Source organism: Labrus mixtus, chromosome 1 (genome assembly GCF_963584025.1).
Source record: "Labrus mixtus chromosome 1, fLabMix1.1, whole genome shotgun sequence".
Classification (NCBI taxonomy): Eukaryota; Metazoa; Chordata; class Actinopteri; order Labriformes; family Labridae; genus Labrus; species Labrus mixtus.
Genome location: NC_083612.1, coordinates 11,000,116 through 11,010,447, shown reverse-complemented (window position 1 = coordinate 11,010,447; position 10,332 = coordinate 11,000,116). Strand labels below are relative to the sequence as shown.

The 10,332-nt window shown below is 39.5% G+C and overlaps 2 protein-coding genes across 3 annotated transcripts in view; both read right to left on the bottom strand.

Moving 5' to 3' along the window:
• The window catches only part of traf6 (TNF receptor-associated factor 6), a 400,050-nt gene that overhangs the window by 307,886 nt on the left and 81,832 nt on the right, over positions 1-10,332 (bottom strand). The window lies entirely within an intron of this gene.
• slc35c1 (solute carrier family 35 member C1) lies at positions 3,669-8,934 on the bottom strand. 2 transcript variants are annotated; one of them, XM_061062399.1, is made up of 3 exons: positions 8,806-8,934; positions 6,319-6,830; positions 3,669-5,203 (listed from the first exon to the last, which is right to left on the bottom strand). In XM_061062399.1, the coding sequence occupies exons 2-3, from the start codon at positions 6,797-6,799 to the stop codon at positions 4,644-4,646; spliced, it is 1,041 nt and encodes a 346-aa protein (XP_060918382.1). In that variant the 5' UTR covers positions 6,800-6,830; positions 8,806-8,934; the 3' UTR covers positions 3,669-4,643. The 2 variants fall into 2 exon arrangements, with proteins under 2 accessions (XP_060918382.1, XP_060918298.1); XM_061062315.1 differs by lacking the exon at positions 8,806-8,934 and having other exon boundaries at positions 6,319-6,838.

The window sequence follows — 10,332 nt, the reverse complement described above, 5'->3', positions numbered from 1 at the left end:
ATCTGGTCTCTGGTAATCTGGTTGGTATTATTTCAGGCATTTCAGAACACAAAGGGTTGACTATAACATCACAAGTTGTTCTCATACCACTTACATTACATTAACATTTGAAAAATAAAATCATGATCACAGAGCTGAAAGTGTTTAGTTACTGAATCAAAGTTAAACATTGCTGAGGCACCACGCCTTGATAAATAACCGAAAGCTTCCCTTCTGTTATTTTTTTTTAAGCTGCAGGTCATCATTATTGACCACTAGAGGGCAGCAGATACAATGAGAAAGCAAACTGAGAGTTGACTGGAATTGTAAAGAACATGCAGAGGTTAACTAGGAGAGTTCATCTGTGTCAATAACAACAATAAAACTAAGGCTACAAATTAAGCGTGTGCCATGTAGCATCTAATTCCATAGGTTACATTCCCTTTGTAAAGAAAATTGTTCATTATCTTGCTAAATGCACGACTCTTCTTCTCAAGCTCTTCCTTAGCCGTGGGCTGTGAAGTGCTCGGTCTCTCTGAAAGAAATCAGTCCAGCTCGAATGAATGTGAGCATGCACGTGGATAAAAATATGTGGAAATGACAGACGTGTCAAGAAAATAAAAGCTGTAATTAGTGCTAAAAGGGTTCGTACAAAGGGCAGCCTGAGAGCAGGTAATAGTTGTATTAGTGATTTGAATCTAATTAGTGATAATTAGCTAGTCGGGCTGTCATGCTGTCATTTGAGTATACATACCACATGTACTTGCTAAAAATGAACACCTTCATAGAGTCAAATATAGTTTTTATTAATCCTATTTTACTCTTCTACAAATGGTAAATGGTACTATCATAAAGTTTTGAATCATACAAAGGAATACACAAACAGACCAAACATGTAGATACCAACCCAAGGCCAGATTTTTGGAGGAAATTATGAATAATATGTTCATTAATTTACACTCTAAAAGCGAGTATGATCAATGATTGAATACGATGTGAAAGATGTCCGTCATAGTGATGTACCCACAATGAATTATTGTGCGTGCCTTTGAGTTCCTCTGATCAAAGCCACATATTTGTTCCCCCCTTTTAACGGCCTGCAACGTCATTATTTTGGAAACAACTGCACCAAATTAAGGACAACGTTAGCAAGTAGCTAGCTATCAAGATAGTGAAGCATTTAGCAGCTTAAGACATGCTAGTGTTGTTCGCAGCATGCTGATGTTGTTGGTGCCGTCTGTCATACCACTATCTCCATCTTCCACCACCATGATACTTAAGTAAAATAATACCAGCGGTCTTGCTTCACAACATGTGCATTTACTTGTTGTTACTATGTTTTTTTTTTCTTTGTTGTCAACGTGAGTGCAAAATATTTATGTGACTGAAGTCATGTTAATGTTTCTCTCGTCTGTTTTTATGTGCATTGAAAGGAAGTTTATTTGATATCTCCATGGTGACAGTAGAGTCATTTCATAAACGTGTCCTCGACGATGATACCAGTAAGCTCGGAGCAAAGCATATTTCAGCTAACAACACCGTAGCCAGTCAGGATAATCAATCACAGATAGAGAGCAATCCCACTTTGCATTGTAGAAATTTCCGCCTTGAAGAAGGACTTTGAAAGGCTAATTAACCGTTTTTAACTACACATTTATGATTGGCATGGACATCAGGCTGTGTGTATTGATTACTCTTGACACTGTCATTGCTGCCCCCAAGTGGACAAAAGAAAATCAATGACTACAAGTGAAAATGCACTTTAAGGCTAGGCTGAGGACAATGCTGACTTGGAAGACTGAAACAAAAATACATCTTCAAGAAATAAGAATGCAGCTCCCATTACGAAGTGAGAAAGTACTCCTACTCGCTGCAAGAATATACTGTAGTCCCAGTTTTGAACTCAAACTGTCCCAGTCGTAATTAACCGTGCATCAAAGTGACAGCCACATCTTGACCACAACTTTGAGCTGACCTTGATAAAAATAAAAAAAAACACGAGTGACTGCTTATGATATTTGCAGCCTTTGAACTGCCAATCATTACAGGAGATTTTGCCTCGTCCTGTCATGTTGAACTTGACCCAAACAGACACGAGAGAGACAGAGAAATGAGGGATGGGGGATTATCTGCTATCACTTTGACACAGTTATAAAACTTTCATTGGTGTCACAAGGCCAAATGTACTGTTGAAATGAGTTCTTGACATCAGAGACCAGTGTGTTTTTTTTTTGGTTCTTGTAATTACCCATGGTGCTCTGATGGCTATTTTTAGCCCTCTTGTTGCTCAGGGAAATATTCCACTCAGAGCCCAGACAACCCTCTCCAAAACTCTGTTCCAACATCTGCTGCTGTTCCTAAACTCCATCCAAGATATCTACGTTTGGTAATAGGATCACATAGAGGGAACATCCCAGTAAACCCATTTCATCTCCTTAAAATGAAGCCCAAGAATTATGAAGCTAGACAAAGATTAAGCTTGGCAGTCATTACATGCACTTAGCTGTGTCTGTCTTTGCCAGAAGACGTGGATTTCTAGCAAGAATTAAGTACAGGAGCTCTGCATGTAAAAACAAAAAATATATAAAAGCAACATTGTTTTAACAAGCCAGAATCAATATCTGTTGTGATTCTATATTTATATGTTTCTTCACATTCTGTAGTTTATTTATAAAATGCACATGTACTCTCACTGCTTATTAAATCTCACTAACACATGTTAATAAAAGGCCTGCAAGTGATCTTGAGTGTTGTTTCTATTGCAAGATACAGTAAATGTTGAAAATCCCTGTCCTCTTCCTGTGCCAAAAACAAAATGATTTAAAGCAATATGTCTCATTTTCAGAAAGAGCTGCAATTTATGTACCCAATGTATGTACCCTTGTGTGATTTCACCGTGATTTTTAATGTAACTCATGGACTCACGGTGTTTTTACGTTCTATCTTTTACGTGTCATGTGATTGATAAATGTTAATCCAACGATCTGTGTTTTAAGGCCCGTCTCAACTGCACCAACTCACCTGTTTCTAGGTTGACCGAAAGTTAGCTTGAGACAGCACCGCCATAATGTGACCGCCATCTACGGGCTTCAGAAACCAATGAGTGATGTCACTGAGACTACGTCCATGTTTAATGGTGCATTCATGTGTCGTCGGAAAAAAAAGGGAGTTTTCCGAAAAAAACTCTGAAAAGAATTAGGTGCCCGACTTGACGTCAGAATCCTCATCACATGGGGGGCAAAATATATTTTGTTCATCTTTGTTAATACTTTTTTTTTAATTCACGTATTGCACATCAACTTTTTGCTCAAATATCACTTTTAACATTTCACAAATCTTCTTCGTAGCATCAACGCTGTTTTGTGATGTTGTAACAACATTCCGACTTTCCCTACTGAAATCACGTGAACACACTGAAGTCGGAAGAACGACTTCCCAACTCGGAAACATGGACCACCCGAGCAGCACCTGAATGCAGCATTATACTGTTCAAGCATTTACATCATTATTCCGCTTCTGTGTTGAACCCATATTAAGACATGTAGGTTCACCCAAAATATGTATTTAAATATATGTTTTATTTGACAAGAGTGCCAAAAGTTCAATCATATAAATACAATGAATCTCTTATTGGATTATTTAACAGTGAAACAACAATCCTTCCTTTCAACATGAAGACATGGAAACAGTTGAAATTTCACACCATCTTTAATGTTCTCTGTTAGCTTAGCGCCATGGCTCAGTTTCCACTTCTTTAAATGTTACAGAGATGACGGAATGAAGTGTTAAAAAGCTGTCTTTGGATACAGACAATGAGTAACCAGAACACTTTCAGGCTGGTAAAGAGATACATGATATGTCACCATGTAAGTGCAAACAAAGACTTGTTAGTTTTTCTTCAACAGTACACTGCTCTGAAATGAAAATGAAACCTGTAAATGTAAGAACAACATCCGATACATGAGAGACATTTCTGTATATACTCCACCAGCTTCTGTTTTCGCTTGCAAATCATTTACCTTATTTCTCCACCATATAAATTACATGATTAAACAAATGAGTCAGACCACAACAGGATGTGGTTAAACATAGACTTGGACAGTTTAAAATCCTGGATGTGTGATGTCTTTGGAGATGAATGAACATGTCAGTCACAGCGACTCAAGGTTTCTGATTACCTTGACTTTTGATCTTTTTTTCTGGCTTCTTTCTCTTGGAAAAGCTTCCCTAAAGCCAGACGCTGTTCAATCAACACTTAAAAGACAGTGACATACATTCATCAACATGGCTTGTTTGAATGACGCCCCTGTAGGCTCAATATGAGTAAAGAAACTCTTCCCTGTGAATAAAAAGACACGATATATTTTCCATCACTTGTAGACTAAAACATTAAAAAAAGTATTTTCTGTCACTTCATATTTCAAACAATTGTAAAAAGGCCCCAAATACATGTAAATATCTTTAAATATAATATGTACAAAATTCTTCAAGCCTGAAGTCAGACTGTATAAAAGCACAACACTATCAAAACCAAACCATTTCCACTGATTCCATGAATATATCACCATATGTCAAAGTCTGAATGTGACATTATTTCACATTCTTAAACGATTAAAAGCTGAACGTTCCTCAGCCCACAGCAGCGACACTCCCACGTCACCTTTCTATGGAAGCAGTTTTTCCTTGGCCGAGTCCTGAGGGGAGTCTCTGACGGGAGTCTTCTTCATTTCTAAACTTTTCACCCAGGTGTAGGCCGACGACCCCCCGAGAACCATCAGGTTACTGGTCCACCACAGCACGCTTTTACTGGAGGAGTTGTACACCACGGCGATGACCGTCTGCGCACAGGCCTTTGCAGTCCCTGAGACGTTGTGCGTGAGCGGACTGGTGAACTTGATCTGCAGGCCGGTGACGTAGCCGATGGCGAAGCCGAACACCCCACCGAGCGTCATCATGCCCCAGAAGACGAGGTCGGAGAGGTCGCTGAAGCTGCCGAGGTTGCCCAACTCTCCGAACAGGAGGATGAGCGGGAGGAAGAGGACGCACGCGTTGATGTTGTTGTAGTAAGACAGCTTCCAGATGTTCCCGTCCACCGCCGGCATCACCTTCTTAGTGTAGATGGCGTTCAGCGAGACGAAAGCGCTGGCCAGCACCCCGAAGAAGACGCCGGTCCAGGAGAGGGAGCCTGCCACGCCCTCCTGATCGACACCGAGCCAGAATCCACCTGAGAGGCAGGGACACAAGCAGGATTCATTTATAAAGGTTAAAAAAAACAAGCAGAGTTAACACTTGAGTACTAACAGCACCAGGATTTTCATTTACATGCCAGATCATTGTTACATTTCTCCGATTTATTTTAGACTTTCAGCAAAGAATTGAAACACAGATTCAAAGTGCATAAATATATATTGTATAAAAGTTTTTAAAATACGGGTTCAACAGAGATTTTGACTAAATTGTGAGAAATCTCTGTTAAAAGTTTTAATTTGACATACTGTATTCATCCCTGATTCTGTTTTTACACTCTGTTATCGAGCGACATGCGTCTCACACACATAGGCCTGAAATACACACGTGCACAAACAGGACCAGTGGACACGCAGTAATGAATGAATCAACGCAGTGAGTGAGCACACCAGAGCTGTTAGGGGGTTCGGTGCCTTGCTCAAGGACACCTCGGCAAGGCTCGGGAAGTGTCCTGGCAACCTCTCCCTACAGACTGAGCTACTGCCGCCCCACTGTCCTTGTCTCTAAATAAATAAAGGCAAAAGAAGGCCCAAAAATAAACCTTCCCGCCGGTGGTCTTGTTTGCTTTTGTAGGTCACGTAGAGGCGTCAGTATTCATTTCAGTCTGTCAAGAGTCTCGAATGGCAGCACACAATGATGTAGTAGACCAGACAATAGTTTGAGACGACCTTTGCTTTGTTGACATGCCGATGCACCTGTGCACAAATCTAGGTCAGATCAAGAAGTATTATGTTCTCTGAGCCCTGACCTCAACAGCATGTCACTTTTTTTAAAAATTTTTTATGGGATTAAAAGAACTGCCAGTCCTTTCCCTCCTGACATCAGCGTCCAACCCCAATAATGCTGCACAGTCTGCTGCTCTGCCCTCACATCATGTTTATATAGATTGTTTTGAATTGTGCTGTTCCTGATAACATGGGTTTAGTAAATTAGTGTGCACAATCCTTTTGACTAAAGTGCATGAAGACATACGTCATCAAGGGAAATTGCAGATTTATTTCTGCAAGTGCAAACAGTATAGTCAGACGTCATTTGCATGCCTCTAATACAATAGAGAAAGTGTTAAAACATGCAGAGAGGGAATGCACATACCCAGTATGATCCCACAGCACAGCAGAGCGTGGAGTGACGTGGTCTGTTTCAGGATAACGTAGGATAACAGCACATTAAAAACCGTGCTCAGTGAACGACCGACCGTGTAAAAGGCCACTCCGACGTATTTGAGGCACAGGTTGTTGAAGGTGATCATGGAGATGAACACGATGGACAGAGGGAGGACCTCCCGGGACGTCTTCAAGTCGAATTTGACCGACGGGAAGTCGATGACCGTCGGGCACAGTTTGGCCAGCAGCTGCATGACCCAGCAGAGTCCCACCGTCACCAAACACTGGTAGAAAGTGATGAACAACGGCGCGTCCAATTCTTTGTTGTCCAGCAGGTAATTGTTAAGAAACACCATCGTTATCGAGACGAACCAGTACAGTGCGACCACAGCTGCTATTTTAACAGCTCGCAACACGAATGTCTCTCCGTGTTCTCCCTGGTCCATCGTTTCTGTGCCGGCCAGCGCCATCCTCAAGATGCTGGACCGCTTGAGCTGAGTCCTGTTCATCATTAAAGACAAATAAAAAAAACAACAACAACCCGGGTCAGAAGAGGGGCATTTACATGAGCTGAAATGTAGCAACAGACCGGCTAGCTACCGTTACTCTACGATACAAACATGACGCTGTGTAGTTCCGCCTGGGGCAACAACAACACAGCTTCCGGTTGAATTTTTCAGTATAAGAGATAATAGACATTTAAAAAAAAAAAAAAATTAAATACTTTTTTCTGGGCTTTTTGGGCCTTTATTGGAGAGATAAGACAGTGGATTAAGTCAGAAATCAGAGAGAGAGAGAGAGAGAGAGAGAGAGAGAGAGAGAGAATGGGGAATGACATGCAGGAAAGGAGCCGTAGGCTGGATTCAAACCTGTGCCGCCTGCTTGGAATACTACATACGCACGCCCTAACCACTGTGCCACCTGTGCCCCTAATTGACACATTTTGTAACTATAAAAAAAAATGTTGCACACAACTTCAGAAATTTTAGCAGTAGAACATATCATCAACAACAAGAGGTTGTAGGCTCGTACCAGAGTTCATCAATGCAGTCTATTTAATACAACATCATAACCTTGAATGTGATATTGCTTTTATAAAACAGTCATACAAGCAGAAAATACTCAAAAAATACACATCAACAACAGAATATTGTTTTGCTGCATCAACTCAACTAAATCCACAACTGAAACGGGATTGTTGCCAAGCAACCCAAACATCCTGTTGCATTATTACTATTTATTTGAGTGGTTACAGAGCACCTACAGCCTACATTTATTTGTATGTTTAAATTAATCATGCATCCATATAATAGCCATAAGATTAATGAAAAGAGATAAACACTGTATGATGTAATGTTAACTGTATTCAGACAGTGTAGTAGACTACCATAGACTGTACATATTAATGGATGAAGCCTGAGTGAGCTCACCCATTTGTAACTACAGGGGGCTTTGGATAACCATTGATGGCTGTCGTCCTCCTTCATAAAATCAAAACGCTCAAATCAAAGAATTAAGCATTCGTCGATCGAGGCATGAGCTAATCAGACCAATACCAATTCCATATTTTGAACCCGGCTTTAAGCATGTTTAAACAACTGGCTGTTTTGATTAAGTGTGTACGTGGCTTTCAGTGCTTCTGCAGCCAGCCTCAAAAAGACACTGCAGGATTTTGCACAAACCCATGGATCTTCATGTTTGTCCACGCTGGAGGTTGCTGCTTTTGTAGTAGGCCTATACACTTAATGAAAGGTTCCAGTTATGTTGTCTCATCACTCATAGAAAGTCTTGTCCAATCAAATTACTTGTCCAAAACTAGCAGTTGAATCATCAAAAAAATTGGTACTGAATATGTTGTGGTAAATGTTCCTGCAGCTGTGCTATGTAAAAAAAAAAAGGTAGTTGTTGAATTAGGCTATAATAATAAGTCAAAATTTGCTGCTCTTCTGCATTGTCTTCTGCAAAAGAAGAATAAAAACCCATGTGTTCACATTCATTACAGTGTTGAGTATTGTGACTAACATATGAATGAATAGGCTAAAAGCTTAAAATATATATAAACAAGAACAATTCAAATTCTCATATAAGAAAAGAAAAAATATATTCCTCACTTTTATTTTGAAGGTACACGCTGAAGCAGGAAAACTCATAGATCGTGACCACTTCCTTGTTCAAGCGGACCTTTTTTTTTTTTTAAATTTAAAGAGATATCGTCCCCAAATCAATGTACTTTACAGATTATAGAATCAGAAATAAAACACTTTCGCGGCTCTTTATAAAATTATCGGAACGTTTCTAGCTTAACGCAGTGCAATGCGATAGCTATATGAATTAGTTTCCAGACACAAGGGTGAATGCAAATGATTTCCTTTATTTTTATTTATTTCGAGTAGAATCTATCAGATATGCATAGGTCTGCCATACGTTTTCTTGATTTGGTAGGAGAATAGGGAGCATTATTAAAAATGAATCATACCTTACGTTAGGATGTGATAGGCCTAAAGGTCCAGCATGAAGAAAGTGCGTATATAAGGAAGAGGCTTTTCTTTTCACTGTTCGTCCCACACACCCCTCCCATGAGGTAGCTCATCGGCACAGGTGGTTTTTGCATGACCTGCTTTTCCTGATGATCACGGTTTGCTCTGACAGAACAGGTGCATTGGACCAAAACAATAACTGACAGCATGTATTTTATGAAATGCTCTAGGGACATTGGTAACCTTGGTTTCCATGTGGAAGAAAAAAAGAAGAAGAAGGCCTACCTATTTATCTATTAATTCATTTATTTGTGATGACAAATCTGTTACTCATGGATCTCTTGCCACAGCCCTGCTTCTAAAATCCAGGGACACTTTCTGGTCTTGCATTGCTCCTAACTTGATCAGACAAATCCAGAAACTTTTTATTTTATTGTATACCCATTGTAAGCCAAACACAAGCAAAGACGACAAGATAAATGTCATGTGGCATTCCAAAGAGTTATGTGTGAACAGTAGAACAAAACAGCTGTGACCAGCAGGAGTGGCAACATGACTCATACCACTTTTCCTGGTCTAGTAGTGGGGTGAAATGAGAAGGCTTCATAGTAGTAAAAATATTTCAGATTGGAAATGTGGGACCATTTTTCATTTGCTCATACAGGCCGATGTTACAGCTCAAAACGTACACAGTCGTTGTTTTTGTTCTTTATGTTGATGTAATTGTTTTTATTACACAGGTAGCAGCATTCACTAGTCACAAATATATTATGACTGCAATACATCTTTGAGACAGTAGGTGGCAGCAAATCATAATTCTTCATTGTGTGGCTGACTGCAGGATTGATGCACACTGTGTGTTTTCATAATGTTGATCAACTTCAATATATAAATTAAATAATAGAAAGTATTACAGTTTGGAATATATATATTTCGAAATTAAATAAAATTGATAGAATTAAACCTAAAAAATCACAACAACAATAGTTACCAATATAATGGGAAGTCTGTTTTGATTATTAATCTTATTTTTTCGTGGGCATTTTTTTAACTGGGCAATAACATGGTTTACATGTTAAAATCTGGCAAATATGACATTCTTGTTTTCCAGTACCATGGATATCTTCACTGATCGCTGACATTAAAGCCCTGAGTCAAGATTAGATAGACTTGATTTGTCATCACAGTTACATTGGACGAACCAGATGCATTGTTTAAGTGTTTCAGCATACATGCTAGCTCTCAACACCGGTCCACAGGAGGCTTTTGAAAGAAAACCATTAAAGATAGGAAGAAAATCAATAAGACAGGGAGAAACAATAAAGAGAAAATGACTAAAACAATAAAATGTGCAATATGACAGTGATAAAAGAGCAGCCAAATATACACATCGAGCAAAGGCACGAGATCAGACAGTAAACCAGTCATAAGCTATTCATGTGAGCACTGTTGTTGGTTGATTTTAAAAGCATGACTCTCTAGTTTTATGTCAGTGGACAGAGAGTGTCAAAGGTTTGCAGAGAAAG

What these genes read in the sequence shown, in the direction of transcription:
- slc35c1 (XM_061062315.1), bottom strand. Translation starts at nt 6,838, where the DNA reads ATGAACAGGACTCAGCTCAAGCGGTCCAGCATCTTGAGGATGGCGCTG. An exon ending in GTGCTGTGGGATCATACTGG is followed by an intron (nt 5,204 to 6,318) that starts GTATGTGCATTC and finishes CCTGCCTCTCAG; the next exon opens with GTGGATTCTGGCTCGGTGTC.